The following is a 17,455-nucleotide window of genomic DNA, read 5'->3' on the forward strand; positions in this document are numbered from 1 at the left end:
GGGTCTGCTTCTGTGTTATATGACTCCATCACTAAGCAATTCCTATTTTTTTTCCAATGACTTGCATCAATTTTTCTCCACTTCTATAAGAACAAAACAATTAATTTTAAATGCATCACAAACAGTGTGCATGCTACTTGAAGTGCTGAGGCCACCTGTTTAACCTGGAGATCACGCTGTTTTGTGGCTTGCTGAAGGGAGCCTGTGCCGTGTTTATTTATCAGTGCGGACCCGGTGGGTGGCCTGCTGTAATAGTGTCAAAACGGAGAGGATGAGACAGAGCTTCTTCCCACAGGCCATCAGGACTGTCAACTTTCATAACCCCAGAGACTAAATTTTTGTCGACACTAATAGTAACTTATTAACTTTATTTATATGCTGTAACTGTAATTCTTTTTGTGCACAACCCGCAGGCATTGCCACTTTCATTTCACTGCATATCGTGTATGTGTATGTGACAAATAAATTTGACTTGACTTGACTTGACTTGATAGAGTGACACAGCCTGGAAAAGGCCCTTCGGCCCAACTTGCCCATGCTGACCAACATGTCTTATCTGCACTACACTCATCTATACTAGTCCCACCTGGTTGCTTTTAACCCATATCGCTCTCAACCTTTCCCATCCATGTATGTATCCGTCTAAATGCCTTTTAAATGCTGTTTTTGTACCTCGCCTCAACTACCTTAAGGCCGGCACGGTGGCGCGGCGGTAGAGTTGCTGCCTAACAGCGCTTGCAGCACCGGAGGCCCGGGTTCGATCCCGACTACGGGCACTGACTGAACGGGGTTTGTACGTTCTCCCCGTGACCGCGTGGGTTTTCTCCGAGATAGAAAATCTTCTGCAGTCCACAGAATGTATTTTGTGTATCTTGTTGCTTTTTATTGGTTTGACTGTATGGCAAATGAAATTCTTTGCTTGTTGCAAAACATACTTGGCTAATAAAGTATGATTGTGAATTGTGATTTGTAGGTTAATTGGCTTGGTATAAATGTAACTTGTCCCCAGTGGGTGTAGGATAGTGTTAGTGTGCGGGGATCGCTGGTCGGTGCGGACCCGGTGGGCCAAAGGGTCCGTTTCAATAGACAATAGACAATTGGTGGAGGAGGCCATTCGGCCCTTCGAGCCAGCACCGCCATTCAATGTGATCATGGCTGATCATTCTCAATCAGTAACCCGTTCCTGCCTTCTCCCCATACCCCCTGACTCCGCTATCCTTAAGAGCTCTATCTAGCTCTATTGCGCTGTATCTCTAAACTAGACCAGACTAGACTAAACTAACCTCCTCTGGCAGCCCGTTCCATACACCCACCACTCTCCCGATTGAGAAGGTTGCCGCCCCCAGGATCCTATTAAACCTGTCCGCTCTCACCTTAAACCTCTGGTTCTTGACTCCATTCCTCTTTTATTTCTATTTGTGCCTCTGCTATTTGCAGAATGATTTGCATAGATGCATGTAAACAAACAGTTGCCGCAGCGAGTTAAAAACGCCGGCAGATGCAACCTTAATTACAGCACATGTCTGAGAACTCACACCACGCAACCCAGTGCAAATGACAGGACGCGGAAATCAAAAAGAAAATCCCCAGCTGCTGGAAACCTGAAGAAAAATATAGAAAATGTAGGAAACACTCAGCAGGTCAGGCAGCACCTGCGGAAAGAGAAACCGAGTTAACGTGTCAGAAACACCAACTCCTGGTTCTCTCTCCACAGATACTGTCCGAGCTGCTGAATATTTCCAACAGTTTCTACTTATATTGCATTGGAAACAACATTTGTCCCTGAACCATGTTGATCCTTAGGACATAGAACAGTCAGGTTCAGGCCCTTTGGCCCACAATATCCGTGCTCAACATGCCAAGATAAACTAATCTCATCTGCCTGTACTTGATCCATATCCCTCCACTCCCTGCATATCTATGGTCTGATCTAAATGCCTCTTAGACACCACTATTATATCTGCCTCCACCATCAACCCTGGTAATGTGTTCCAGGCACCCAGCACTAGGGGTGCCCACTATCTCACTCCCAAATAAGGGACAAGGTGACGTCACCACCCCGCGCCCCACGTGACCTCACCCAGCCAGCGGCCACGTGCTCCGGCTCCACCAACGGCGGCCGCCCGGGCCGGGAGGCGGGTTGCTACGCAACCTCCGTTAGGCAGCGCCCGGGCCTCCGGACCTACACTGTCCGGACCTACACTGTCCGGGCCTACAGCGTCCGGGCCTACAGTGTACAGGCCTACAGCGTCCGGCCCTACAGTGTCCGGGCCTACAGCGTCCGGGCCTACAGCGTCCAGGCCTACACCCCCCCCCCCCCACCCCGGGCCTAATATGGGATGTCCCGGCTAATGCGGGACAGTTGACAACCCTACCCACCACCCTCTGCATAAAGAAAAACTTGCCCTGAACATCTCCCTTATTTTGCCCCTCTCACCTTAAACCTCTGCCCTCTAACAATTTTTACATTTACACCAAGCCAATTAACCTACAAACCTGCACGTCTTTGGAGTGTGGGAGGAAACTGAAGATCTCTGAGAAACCCCACGCAAGTCACGGGGAGAACGTACAAACTCCGTACAGACAGCACCCGTAGTCGGGATGGAACCTGGGTCTCCGCCGCTGCATTCGCTGTAAGGCAGCAACTCTACCGCTGCGCCACCGTGCCGAGCCATTGGGGAAAAGGGAACAGTGAAGATAAGGGGGCCGTCCTGCAACATCTCTGGAGGACATGGATAGAGGGTGTTTCATGATGGGACCCTTCTTCAGAAACCCACCTCACTTTTTCACACATAGGGTGGTGGGTGTATGGAACGAGCTGCCGGAGGAGGTAGTTGAGGCAGGTTCTATCGCAACGTTTAAGAAACATTCAGACAGGTACATGGATAGGATGGGTTTAGAGGGAAATGGGCCAAAATCAGGCATGTGGGACGAGTGTAGATGGGGCATGTTGGCTGGTGTGGGCAAGTTGGGCCGAAGGGCCTGTTTCCACGTTGTAAGACTCTATGACCCGAAACGTCACCTCTCCAAGTCTGACCCGCTGAGTTACTCCAGCACTTTGTGTCATTTTTGTTTACAGAACTCAGTGGCTCTCCATTGATCTGCCGGCTTCTTGCAGTCTCTTCTGACTGACAATATCAACACAATGATCAGCTATGATCACATTGAATGGCGGTGCTGGCTCGAAGGGCCGAATGACCTCCTCCTGCACCTATTGTCTATTGTAATCAGATGAGAGGTAACGTTTTGGGTCGAGATGCTTCTTCACTCTGAAGAAGGGTCTCGACCCAAAACGTCACCCATTCCTTCTCTCCAGAGATGCTGCCTGTCCCGCTGAGTTCCTCCAGCATTTTGTGTCCATCTTCGGAGATCACCAGCATCTGCAGTTCCTTCCTACACATCAGATGAGAGGTTGATGGTCCACTTGTGTCAGTCAGCAGACAAGACGCCCTCACGCAATGGCAAACCACCTCTCTCGGTACATTGCCGGGATCGACTGTGGAGAGCTCCAACCGCGGGGCCTGTGGACTTTAACACCGTGAAGCCCGCGGTCTCTGGTAAGAAGAGGCCGACTCGGGAGCTCCATGCCACGGGGAGAGTTTCAACCGTCCCGACGCCGGAATTTCGATCATCCCGACGCGAGGGCCTCGGACAGTCGGCAGCGGCGACCGTGGACGGTTCAACAGCCCCGACCGTGGGTGAACAAAGAGGAAGATGGTGGAACTTTATTGCCTTCCATCACAGTGAGGAATGTGGAATCCGCTGTGGTGGATGTTTATGGTAAATTTTATTTTATGTGGCTTTTCACTTAGTATGGCTGTATGGTATCTCAAATTTCACTGTACCTTAACTGGTACATGTGACAATAATCTTGAAACCTTGATCTTGATCTCCACATCAATGCTGGCTTACGGCTGTACGGAGTTTGTACGTTCTCCCCGTGACCTGCGTGGGTTTTCTCCGAGATCTTCGGTTTCCTCCCACACTCCAAAGACGTACAGGTATGTAGGTTAATTGGCTGGGCAAATGTAAACAATTGTCCCTAGTGTGTGTAGGACAGTGTTAATGTGCGGGGATCACTGGGCGGCGCGGACCCGGTGGGCCGAAGGGCCTGTTTCCGCGCTGTATCTCTAAATCTAAAAAAATCTAAAAACAAATCTAAATGTTACAAAGGCCAGTACCCGCACTTCACACACTTCCAACCACAGATACAGTAAGTGATTCTCACTCACTGCTACAGGTCGGTGGGCAGTGGCACCTCGGTGGTAACGAACGCCACAATATACCCGCCCGGCCCGCCCAAGTCCGGCTGAACCCTTCCACCAGTCGTGCCTTGACGGATAATTAGCTTTTCCCAGGTTTGGCTCAGTTGCTGCTTCTGTCAGACTCGGGCATTGTGCGGGCAATGAAATTAAACTCAAATCCATTTGCTGGCACAGCCCTTGCCTTCAAGTGGGTCGATAGATTGAGGGAAGATGGACACAAAGTGCCGGAGTAACTCAGCTGGTCGGGCAGCATCTCTGGAGATAAAGGACCCACGCAGTTCCCATACACAATAGACAATAGGTGCAGGAGTAGGCCATTCGGCCCTTCGAGCCAGCACCGCCATTCAATGTGATCATGGCTGATCATTCTCATACACCCACCGCCTCTTGTGTTAAAAGGTTGCCCCTTAGTTTCCTATTAAATCTTTCCCCTCAAAACCGATATCCTCTGGTTCTCGATTCCCCTACTCTGGGCTAGAGACTCTCTGTGCGTTTATTCCTCTCGTGATGTTTTGCACCTCTATAAGATCACCCCTCATCCTCCTGCGCTCCAAGGAGTAGAGACCCAGCCTGCTCAACCTGCTACCTCAACCGCCTGCGTTGGAGAATGTTGGGGTGAACGTTCCCGTGAGTGATTTGCCTCACGTGGCTCAGCAGGAGGAGGGGTGGAGGCGATGATTACCTGTCTCAGGGTCGCTGAAGTCAGGCAGCGTGATGGTGTTCAGGTTTCGCCTGTCCGCGATGACTCTGTCCAGCAGACTACTGCCTCGCCCGGAGTCACTGAAACACATTTCACAATCAACCTCAACAAAAGATTCTGATTTGGTATACGATCGCGGATTAAATAAAAGACAAAACAGGGTGGCTCGCTGGCAGAGCTGCCCGCTCACAGACCCCGGGATCCACCCTGACCTCGGCTCATGTCTGTGTATGGAGTTCAACGTGTAGGAAAGTTGCAACCTACCTGATCTCCCGGTGGCTCAGCACTTCAACTCCCCCTCCCACTCCCAATCTGACCTTTCTGTCCTGGGCCTCCTCCATCGTCAGAGTGAGGCCCAGCGCAAATTGGAGGAACAGCACCCTCATATTTCGCTTGGGTAGTTTACACCCCAGCGGTATGAACATTGACGTCTCTAAGGTATGTATTCATAAAATGCTGGAGTAACTCAGCGGGTCAGGCAGCATCTCAGGAGAGAAGGAATGGGCGACGTTTCGGGTCGAGACCCTTGTTCAGGCTCGGGTCTCGACCCGAAATGTTGCCCATTCCTTCTCTCCTGAGATGCTGCCTGTCCTGCTGAGTTACTCCAGCATTTTGTGAATAAATACCTTCGATTTGTACCAGCATCTGCAGTTATTTTCTTATACTTTTGACTTCTCTAACTTCAGATGGCCCTCGCTTTCCCTCTCTCTCCATCCCCTCCCCATTCCCAGTTCTCCCACTAGTCTTACCGTTTCCGACTACATTCTATCTTTGTCCCACCCCCTCCCCTGACATCAATCTGAAGAAACGTCACCCATTCCTTTTCTCCCGAGATCCTGCCTGACCCGCTGAGTTACTCCAGCATTGTGTGTCTCCCTAAGAAGTTCAATGGTTTAGTTTGGTTTAGAGATACAGCGTGGAAACAGGCCCTTCGGCCCACCGAGTCCGCGCTGACAAGCGATCCCCACACATTAACACTACCCTACACACACTAGGGACAATTTACAATTATACCAAGCCAATGAACCTATAAAACCTCGAGTAACTCGAGGGGACAGGCAACATCTCTGGGGAGAAGGAATGGGTGACGTTTCAGGCCGTAACCCTTCTTCAGACTTGACAAGTGTAGATGGGGCATCTTGGTCCGTGTGATTGTATAACTCGATGAACCTTGGTTCAATTTTTTCACAACTTCCGTACAGACAGCACCCGTAGTCAGGAACCAACACGGGTCTCTGGCGGGTCTCTGTGAGGCAGCAACTCTACCGCTGTGCCACCGTGCCTGTAACTTCCACCATCTCCCCCGTGGCCGATGGCCCAGCTTATTGCAAACGACAAACGTAAGGGATTGGACAGGCTGGATGCAAGAAAAATGTTCCCGATGTTGAGGGGAGTCCAGAATCAAGGGTCACCAGGCTTAAGAATAAAGGGTAGGCCATTTAGAACTGAGAAGGCAGTGGAGGCCAATTCTCTGAAAGCATTCAAGAGAGAGCTAGATAGAGCTCTTAAGGATAGTGGAGTCAGGGGGTATGGGGAGAAGGCAGGAAAGGGGTACTGATTGAGAATGATCAGCCATGTCCACATTGAATGGTGGTGCTGGCTCGAAGGGACTCCTTTGTTCTCTGCTAATCCGCAAGATGAGAGGAATGAGAAAGGGAAAGGGCGCAGAGAGCATTTACGAGGATGTTGCCAGGACTAGAGGGTCTGAACTACAGGCAGAGGTTGAGTGGGCTGGGTCTCTAATTTAGTTTAGTTTAGAAATACAGCAGGGAAACAGGCCCTTTCGGCCCACCGGGTCCGCGCCGACCAGCGATCCTCGCACACTAACACTACCCTACACCCACCAGGGACAATTTGTACGGTCAAGGACAATAGACAATAGACAATAGACAATAGGAGCAGGAGGAGGCCATTCGGCCCTTCGAGCCATTCAATGTGATCATGGCTGATCATTCTCAATCAGTACCCCGTTCCTGCCTTCTCCCCATACCCCCTGACTCCGCTATCCTTAAGAGCTCTATCTAGCTCTCTCTTGAATGTATTCAGAGAATTGGCCTCCACTGCCTTCTGAGGCAGAGAATTCCACAGATTCACAACTCTCTGACTGAAAAGGTTTTTCCTCATCTCCGTTCTAAATGGCCTATCCCTTATTCTTAAACTGTGGCCCCTGGTTCTGGACTACCCCAACATTGGGAACATGTTTCCTGCCTCTAACGTGTCCAACCCCTTAATAATCTGGGACAAGGGCGGTCCCGTACGGGACAAATTAATTTAGCCTAAAATACGGGATGTCCCGGCTAGTATGGGGCAGTTGGCAACCCTGGTGTTTGTGTACCTGGGGTTTGTGAGCTTGAAGCATGACTTCCAGATCTGCAGCATGTGCTTGCAGGTGACCAAGGCCTCGTCTGGGCCCCTGCACACCGATTCCAGCTTCACTTTGGTGAACAGCAATCTGGTAAGAAAGAATACGGCATGAATTCCCAGAGTTTTACAAAACACACAGATTCTAAGTTTAGTTAAACTGATAGTTTAGTTTAGTTTAGTTTAGAGATACAGCTCGGAAACATTTTGTGAATAAAAACCTTCGATTTGTACCAGCATCTGCAGTTATTTTCTTAACACCATCCTATACCCACTAGGGACAATTTTTACATTTGCCCAGCCAATTAACCTACAAACATAACATAACATAACAACACTTTATTGTCACTCGGCTTTTTACACCGAACGAAATTTCAGCAGTCACACAAAACACAGCAAAAAATAAAAGAACACAGGACACCCGACCCCAACACAAACATCCATCACAGTGACTCCAAACACCCCCTCACTGTGATGGAGGCAACAAAACTTCCCCTCTCTTCCCCCCGCACCCACGGACAGGCAGCTCGACCCCTACCGAGGCAAACGACACGCACAGCCCCCGCAAGGGGATGGAAGGCCCCGCGGCCGAGCCACACCGGGCACCGAAACATCCCGCGGCCGCACCGGGCGATGTTAAGTCCAGCGGCCGAGCCGCACCGGGCACTGAAACGTCCCGCGGCCGAGCCGCACCGGGCACCGAAACGTCCCGCGGCCGAGCCACACCGGACGATGTTAAGTCCAGCGGCCGAGCCGCACCGGGCACTGAAACGTCACGCGGCCGAGCCGCGCTGGCGATGTTAAGTCCAGCGGCCAAGCCGCGCCGGGCACCGAAACGTCCCGCGGCCGAGCCACGCTGGCGATGTTAAGTCCAGCGGCCTAGCCGCACCGGGCACTGAAACGTCCCGCGGCCGAGCCGCGCTGGCGATGTTAAGTCCAGCGGCCTAGCCGCACCGGGCACTGAAACGTCCCGCGGCCGAGCCGCGCTGGCGATGTTAAGTCCCGCAGCCGAGCCGCGCCGGCGATGGAAGGCCCCGCGGGCGAGCTGCGCCCCGGGGAAGAGACCTAATAAAAGAAAGGTTTCCCCCGCCCCACCCTACCCCACCCCCACACCCACACCCCACCCCCCCACCACACATACACAGCCAAAAACAGAAACAAAAACCATCCCAACACCGACACAAACAAAAAAAAAGAAAAAAAGACAAGCAGACTGCCAGAGAGCCGCAGTCGTTAGGCGCAGCCAACTCCTCCCACGTCTGTACGTCTTTGGAGTGTGGGAGGAAACCGGAGATCTCGGAGAAAACCCACGCAGGTCACGGGGAGAACGTACATGCTCCACACAGATAGCACCCGTAGTCGAGATCGAATCTGGGTCTCCAGTGCTGCATTTGCTGTAAGGCAGCAACTCTACCGCTACGCCATCGTGCCGCCCTGAATAGTTTAGAGAGAAGGCGCAGAAACAGGCCTATCTTTGGGATGTGGGTGGAAGCCGGAGCACCCGGAGGAAACCCACGTGGACACAGAAGGCATAATACGTGCAAACTCCACACACAGGCAGCACCCGAGGTCAGAAGTACACCAGGTGGCGCCACCAGCAGCGGCTGCCTCGCCAACAGTCTGTCTGTCCTTTCTTCTTTTTTGTTATTTTAAGTATGTGTTAAAGGTATGTTTTAGTGTTCCGAGAATCTCAAACCCCGACGGAGATGTGATTTTTCTCCGTGTCGTATCTCCGTCCGCACTGCGGCCTAACATCGAGGAGCTGGCGGCCTTTCCTGGAGACCGGCCCGGCGCTCCAGGCCACGGGACGTTAACATCGTGGAGCTTGCGATCCCTTTGCCGAGGATCGAAGCTCCAACCGCGGGGCCCGTTGACTTTAACACCGTGAAGCCCGCGGTCTCTGGTGAGAAGAGGCCGACTCGGGAGCTCCAGGCCGCGGAGAGAGTTTCAACCGCCCCGACGCGGGAGTTTCGATCGCCCCGACGGGGGCTTCAATCGTCGGCTGCGGGGGGGTTTGATCGCCCCGACTGCCCCGTTTGGCTGCCCCGACCGCGAGAGAACAAAGAGGAAGACGATTGGACTTTATTACCTTCCATCACAGTGAGGAATGTAGAATCCGCTGAGGTGGATGTTTATGTAAAATTTTATATTATGTGGCTGTGTGTCTTGTTGCATTTCACTTAGTATGGCTGTATGGTAACCCAAATTTCACTGTACCTTAACTGGTAGATGTGACAATAAACTGACCTTGAAACCTTGGCCATGATCCTGGGTGCCTGGCATGGTGAGGCAGTAACTCTACCAGCTGTGCCACTGTGCCCACAGGGCGCAGCAGTTAACAGAGCCACCGCTAAACTAACTTATTTTCATGAAATATAAATCAGGGAGAGCCCAAAGTTTCTGTTGCATCAGCTGTACTTCAGCGCTGTTGCCATTGTCATTCCTGAGTCAGAAGGTTAAAAGTTGAATGCACACGCCACAGGCGACATTCAGTGTGGATTGGGATGTTTGTTATTTGCAAGAGGCTCCAGAAGATTTCTAATCTTCTATCCTTCTCTTCACGATGCAAAGTAATGGAGATTTAAGACAACAAAAATGCAGCAGGATATAGATTTCAAGATCAATTTATTGTCCCATGTACCAATTAAATAAGGTACAGTGAAATTTGAAGTTATACACAACATGCTGGAGTAACTCAGCGGGTCAGGCAGCATCTCTGGAGAGAAGGAATGGGTGACGTTTCGGGTCGAGACCCTTCCTTCTCTCCAGAGATGCTGCCTGACCCGCTGAGTTACTCCAGCGTTTTGTGTCTACCTTCGATTTTAACCAGCTTCTGCAGTTTTCTTTCCTACAGTGAAATTTGAGTTCTCATACAGCCGTACTAAGTAAAAAGCAACAAGACACACAGCCACGTCAAATAAAATTTAACATAAACATCCACCACAGCGGATTCCACATTCCTCACTGTGATGGAAGGTAATAAAGTTCCACCATCTTCCTCTTTGTTCACCCGCGGTCGGGGCTGTTGAACCGTCCACGGTCGCCGCTGCCGACTGTCCGAGGCCCTCGCGTCGGGATGATCGTAACTCCCCGTGTCGGGACGGTTGAAACTCTCCCCGCGGCACGGAGCTCCCGAGTCGGCCTCTTCTTACCAGAGACCAATACAATACAATACAATACAATACATCTTTATTGTCATTGTACAGGGGTACAATGAGATTGGGAATGCGCCTCCCATACGATGCAATAAATTAATTAGCTAGTCAGTAAGAATTTAAATTTAAACAACCCAATGAAACAAATGAGAACAGTTTTAAAACAGAATAAAGTGCAAGTAGATCTGTGCCGGTTCACTGTGCGATGTGACCATCCGGCTCAGCAGGACCGGTTCATAGCAGCTATGGCCCTGGGGATGAAGCTGTTCCTGAGTCTGGAGGTGCGGGCGTAGAAGGCCTTATAGCTTCTGCCCGATGGTAGAAGTTCGAACAGACTGTTGCAGGGGTGTGAAGAGTCTTTGTGGATGTTGGTGGCTTTTCTGAGGCATCGTGTGTAGTAGATGCCCTCCAAGGCTGGTAGCTGTGTTCCGATGGTCCTCTGAGCTCTATGGACTACCCGCTGAAGAGCTTTCCTCTCTGCCTCCGTGCAGCTGAGGTACCACACAGGGATGCCATGTGTTAGGATGCTCTCTGTGGTGCATCGGTAGAAGGTCATCAGCAGCTGTTGGGGTAGACCAGACTTCTTCAGTGTTCTTAGGTAGAACAGTCGTTGCTGTGCCTTCTTGACCAGCGCAGCAGTGTTATTGGACCATGTTAGGTCCTCTGAAATGTGAGTACCCAGAAACGTGAAGCTGGAAACTTGAAGCTGGACACACAGGATGTACAGAGAGGAGCCAAATAAAATGACAACAAAAGCATTGGCAGCCTTTACTTCAGGGCCAAGAAGAATCAACCCAAAACATGAGGCCAAATAAAGAACTACAGAAGTGGAACCCTGTGTGTAGGAAAGAACTGCAGATGCTGGTTTAAATCGAAGGTAGACACAATTGCTGGAGTAACTCAGCGGGACAGGCAGCATCTCTGGAGCGAAGGAATGGGTGTCGTTTCGGGTCAAAGGGTCTCGACCTGAAACGTCACCCATTCCTTCTCTCCAGTCCTGTCCCGCTGAGTAACTCCAGCATTTTGTGTCTATCTTAGAAGTAGAACACTGGGTGGCACGGTGGCGCAGCGGTAGAGTTGCTGCCTCACAGCGCCAGAGACCCAGGTTCCATCCTAACTATGGGTGCTGTCTGTACGGAGTTTGCATGTTCTCCCTGTGACCGTGTGGCCTTTCTTCCAGGTTCTCTGGTTTCCTTCCACATCTCAAAGACGCGAAGGTTTGTAGGTTAATTGGCCCTCTGTAAAATTGTCCCTGAGTGCGGTGCTGACTCAAAGGGCCAAATGGCCTCCTCCTGCACCTATTCTCTATGCGTAGGGAGTGGATACGAAATTGGGATAACACGGAACTAGTGCGAATGGGCGATCGACGGCTGGCACGCACTCGTGGGTCGAAGGGCCTGTTTCCATGCTGTATCTACCAATCAATAGCAGTCAGACACAAAATGCTGGAGTAACTCAGTGGGATAGGCAGCATCTCTGGAGAGGAATGGATGACGTTTAGGGTCAAGACCCTTCAGACAATTGCAGTGCTAGAAAACATAGAAAACATGGAAAAATAGGTGCAGGAGCAGGCCATTCGGCCCTTTGAGCCAGCACCGCCATTCAATATGATCATGGCTGATCACGTAAAATCAGTACCCCGTTCCTGCTTTTTCCTCATATCCCTTGATTCTGTTATCCCTAAGAGTGAAATTTAACTCTCTCTTGAAAACATCCAGTGAATTGGCCTCCACTGCCCTCTGTGGCAGGGTATTCCACAGATTCACAACTCTCTGGGTGAAAAAATGGTTCCTTATCCCAGACACTGTAGGCCCGGACGCTGTAGGTCCTGATAGTTTAGGGCCCGACACTCTAGGTTTCTGACATTTTAGCTCCGGACAGTGTAGGCCCGGAGGCCGGGGCGCCGCCTAACGGAGGTTGCCTAGCAACCCGCCTCCCGGCCCGGGTTTACCGCCATTGGTGGAGCGGCAGCACGTGGCCGCTGGCTGGGTGAGGTCACGTGGGGCGCGGGGCGGTGACGTCACCTTGTCCCGTATTTGGGAGTGAGGAAGGTGGCATCCCTAGTCCCAGCTGAAGTGGCGATGGCACCTCAAATAGTTGTCTGTTGTGATAGCAGTGGGGGATAAGCGGCAATTGTTGAGTCAACCTCCTGCTGCAGTTGTTAACATTAGGTGCGATTCCTCCTGACGGTGATGGAGGTCCCAGCATGGGTCTGATGTAACGTGCGGGGGTGTCGGTGAAGGCAGGGGGAAGCCTCAGCCTGTGAGGTTAACATACATTTAATGCAGTGCCAGGCTCTGTCTTCAATGCACCATTACTCTCGCAGTGACAAGTTAATTATGCACGGCTGCGGTATTTTAAGTAACTATAATTACACGAGTAAAAATTTGGGAAAAAGAGATTAGCAGCCGAGTTTTCTGCAGGTTGGTGCAGCGGTAGAGTTGCTGCCTAACAGCGCCAGAGGCCCGGGTTCCATCCTGACCACAGGTGCTGTCTGTGTGGAGTTTGTACCTTCTCCCTGTGACTGCGTGGGTTTTCTCCAGGTGTTCTGGTTTGCTCCCACCCTCACAAGATGTACAGGTTTGTAGGTTAATTGGCTTCGGTAAAATTGTAAATGGTCCATATAGTGTGCAGGATAGTGCTAGTATGCGGGTGATCGCTGATAGGCTCAGACTCGGTGGGCCGAAGGGCCTGTTTCTGCACTGTATCTCCAAAGTCCAAAGGGTGATATTAGGAGTGATTAAAGGCTTCGTCAAAGTGGTCTGTTGCCAAACACTCTGGAGAGGTGCAGAGACAGTAGGGTTGCCAACTTTCTCACTCCCAAATAAGGGACAAAAAATGACGTCACCGCCCGCGCCCAACGTGACCTCACCCAGCCAGCGGCCACGTGCTCCCGCTCCACCAACGGCGGTCGCCCGGGCCGGGAGGCGGGTTGCTACGCAACCTCCGTTCGACGAACACACTCGGCCCCGCTCCCCGAACACACTCTGTTAGCTTACAGTGTCCGGGCCAACAGCGGCTCCTGGGGCCTACAGTGTCCGGGCCTACAGAGGCCCCTGGGGCCTACAGCGAGCCCTGAGGCCTACAGTGTCCGGGCCTACAGCGACCCCTGAGGCCTACAGTGTCTGGGCCTACAGAGGCTCCGGGGGCCTACAGCGGCCCCTGGGGCCTACAGTGTCCAGGCCTACAGAGGCCCCTGGGGCCTACAGTGTCCGGGCCTACAGCGGCCCCTGGGGCCTACAGCGAACCCTGGGGCTTACAGTGTCCGGGCCTACAGCGGCCCCTGGAGCCTACAGTGTCCGGGCCTACAGAGGCCCCTGGGGCCTACAGCGGCCCCTGAGGCCTACAGTGTCCGGGCCTACAGCGCCCCCCCCGGGCCTAATACGGGACAAGGGCGGTCCCGTACGGGACAAAGAAATTTAGCTCAATATACGGGATGTTCCGGCTAATACGGGACTGTCGGCAACACTAAGAGACAGTGGTGATGGATACAGAGGATTTAAAAACACTGCTTTACGCAACTTTAAAGGCAGCTGTTAGACATCACGGAGAGCAAAGGCTATGTGTGACATTGTTGCACTCCTGACCCCAGCGGAATGCTCCTCCTCACTGCGTTTGCAATGTCACACTGCCCCTCATTCATTGTGCTCGGGACCAGCTATTCCCATGGCAACCATTTGGAGTACCGTGAGCACATTTGGGCCCCATATCTGAGGAAGGATTGTGCTGGCTCTGGAGAGGGTCTAGAGGAGGTTTACAAGAACGATCCCCAGGAATGAGTGGGTTAACATATGATGAGCGTTTGTCGGCACTGGGCCTGTACTCGCTGGAGTTTAGAAGGATGAGGGGGGGAACCTCATTGAAAGTTACCGAATAGTGAAAGGCCTGGATAGAGTGGATGTGGGGAGGATGTTTCCACTAGTGGGAGAGTCTAGGACCGGAGGTCACAGCCTCAGAATTAAAGGACGTTCCTTTAGGAAGGAGATGAGGAGGAGTTTCTTTAGTCAGAAGGTGGTGAATCTGTGGAATTCTTTGCCACAGAAGGCTGTGGAGGCCAAGTCAGTGGATATTTTAAAGGAAGAGATAGATGGATTCTTGATTAGTCAGGGGTTACGGGGAGAAGGCAGGAGAATGGGGTTAGGAGGGAGAGATAGATCAGCCGTGATTAAATGGCGGAGTAGAGGTGATGTGGCGAATTGGTGAGACCACACCTGGAGTATTGCGTACAGTTTTGGTCTCCTAATCTGAGGAAAGACATTCTTGCCATAGAGGGAGTACAGAGAAGGTTCACCAGATTGATCCCTGGGATGGCAGGACTTTCATATGAAGAAAGACTGGATAGACTTGGCTTGTACTCGCTGGAATTTAGAAAATTGAGGGGGGATCTTATAGAAACTTACAAAATTCTTAAGGGGTTGGACAGGCTAGATGCAGGAAGATTGTTCCCGATGTTGGGAAAGTCCAGAACAAGGGGTCACAGTTTAAGGATAAGGGGGAAGTCTTTTAGGACCGAGATGAGAAAGTTTTTTTTCACACAGAGTGGTGAGTCTGTGGAATTCTCTGCCACAGAAGGTAGTTGAGGCCAGTTCATTGGCTATATTTAAGAGGGAGTTAGATGTGGCCCTTGTGGCTAAAGGGATCAGGGGGTATGGAGAGAAGGCAGGTACGGGATATTGACTTGGATGATCAGCCATGATCATATTGAATGGCGGTGCAGGCTCGAAGGGCCGAATGGCCTACTCCTGCACTTATTTTCTATGTTTCTATGTTTCTATGAATGGCCTGATTCTGCTCCTATCCCTCGTGAACTCACGTGAAATGCTCCGGGTATTCGCCCAGAGCCATGTCGATGATGTTGATGGCATCGTGGTAGTGTTTCTGGGCGGAGAGCAGCAGTGCCAGGAGATGCAGGGAGTTGACGTCGTCGCCCTGGAGCTGCAGAGCCTGCCGTACGTAGCCCAGTGCCTCTGGGATCTGCAAACGACAACAAGCCAGGCTTAGCTTAGCTTAGCGTAGTGTAGAGATACAGCGCGGAAACAGGCTCTTTCGGCCCACTGAGTCCGCGCCGACCAGCGATCCCCGCGCACTAACACTATCCTACACCCACTGGGGACAATTTTTACATTCACCAAGGCAATTAACCTACATACCTGTACGCCTTTGGAGTGTGGGAGGAAACCGAAGATTTTGGAGAAAACCCACGCAGGTCACGGGGAGAACGTACAAACTCCGTACAGACGGCACGGTGAATTATCTGAATGGTGTCAAGTTAGGAAAAGGGGACGTACAACGAGATCTGGGTGTCCTAGTGCATCAGTCACTGAAAGGAAGCATGCAGGTACAGCAGGCAGTGAAGAAAGCCAATGGAATGTCAATTCTCTGAATGCATTCAAGAGAGAGCTAGATAGAGCTCTTAAGGATAGCGGAGTCAGGGGGTATGGGGAGAAGGCAGGAACGGGGTACTGATTGAGAATGATCAGCCATGATCACATTGAATGGCGGTGCTGGCTCGAAGGGCCGAATGGCCTCCTCCTGCACCTATTGTTTATTGTCTAAGACAAAAGTCACACTTCACTGAGCACGACGGGAAGGAATGCACTGGAGGCAGTTCTTACCTGTCTTGAGATGGCGAGCTGGAGGGCCAGGTAGAAGGCGGCCAGGTGGTCGGTGGGAGACATCCCGTGCGCTCTGCGGTGGAGAAGCAACAAGAACTTTTTTTTTGGAATGGTTTGAAGAGGTCACTGGAGCAAAGTTGATTAGTACGGATGTCAGACGTCAGGGGGAGCAAGAGAATAGGGTTAGGAGGGAGAGATAGATCAGCCATGAGTAGGGGTTGCCAACCTCCTCACTCCCAAATACGGGACAAGGTGACGTCACCGCCCCGCGCCCCACGTGACCTCACCCAGCCAACGGCCACGTGCTCCCGCTCCACCAATGGCGGCCGCCTGGGCCGGGAGGCGGGTTGCTCTGCAACCTCCGTTAGGCGGTGCCCGGGCCTCTGGGCCTACACTCTCTGGAGCTAAAATGTCGGAAACCTAGAGTGTTGGGACCTAAACTGTCGGAGCCTACAGTGTCGGGGCCTACAGCGTCCGGGCCTACAGCGCCCCCTGGGCCTACAGTGTCGGGGCCTACAGCGCCCCCCAGGCCTAATACGGGACAAGGGCGGTCCCCAGGGGACAAAACAATTTAGCACAAAATACGGGATGTCCCGACTACTACAGGACAGTTGGCAACCCTAGCCATGATTGAATGGCAGAGTAGACTTGATGGGCCAAATGGCCCAATTCTACTCCTATCATTTATGACCTTATGAAACTCCATAGAAGAAGGAACCTAGTTCCCAATACCTCTAATCCACAGAGTATTAGTGCAAAACCAGTATGAAGAAGGGTCTCGAACCCAAAACGTCACCCATTCCTTCTCTCCAGAGATGCTGCCTGACCCGCTGAGTTACTCCAGCACTTTGTGTCTATGTCCAGACCTTTAGACCTACCGAGTCTACACCGCCCATCAATCGCCCGTTCATACTAGTTCTCTGTTATTACACATCTGTGTCCAGACAAGGGGCAATTTACAGAGGGCCCATTCTAGATTCTACAAACCCGCGCGTCTTTAGGACGTGGGAGGGAACGGGAGCACCCGGAGCAAAGCCACCCAGTCACAGGGGAACATGCAAACTCCACACCGACAGCAGGATTGGACCCGAGTCTCCGGCGCTGTGAAGCCCACCATTTCAGCTGGAATGTATTCAAGAGAGAGTTGGATACAGCTCTTGGGGCTAACGGAATCAAGGGACATGGGGAGAAAGCAGGAACCGGGTACTGATTCTGGATGCTAACATCTGTCCCTTAGGGCGGCACGATGGTGCAGCGGTAGAGTTGCTGCCTTACGGCGAATGCAAGGCCGGAGACCCGGGTTCCATCCCGACCAAGGGTGCTGTCTGTACGGAGTATGTACATTCTCCCCGTGACCTG

The 17,455-nt window shown here is 51.9% G+C and overlaps 1 protein-coding gene across 1 annotated transcript in view; it reads right to left on the minus strand.

Moving 5' to 3' along the window:
* The window catches only part of ttc7b (tetratricopeptide repeat domain 7B), a 256,056-nt gene that overhangs the window by 91,865 nt on the left and 146,736 nt on the right, over nucleotides 1-17,455 (minus strand). Inside the window, 4 exon segments of the mRNA XM_078406941.1 lie at nucleotides 4,948-5,045; nucleotides 7,301-7,417; nucleotides 15,295-15,455; nucleotides 16,097-16,169. Coding sequence (XP_078263067.1) covers nucleotides 4,948-5,045; nucleotides 7,301-7,417; nucleotides 15,295-15,455; nucleotides 16,097-16,169 — 449 coding nt within the window.

The sequence above is a fragment of the Rhinoraja longicauda genome, chromosome 10, assembly GCF_053455715.1.
Source record: "Rhinoraja longicauda isolate Sanriku21f chromosome 10, sRhiLon1.1, whole genome shotgun sequence".
In the NCBI taxonomy this organism is placed as follows: Eukaryota; Metazoa; Chordata; class Chondrichthyes; order Rajiformes; family Arhynchobatidae; genus Rhinoraja; species Rhinoraja longicauda.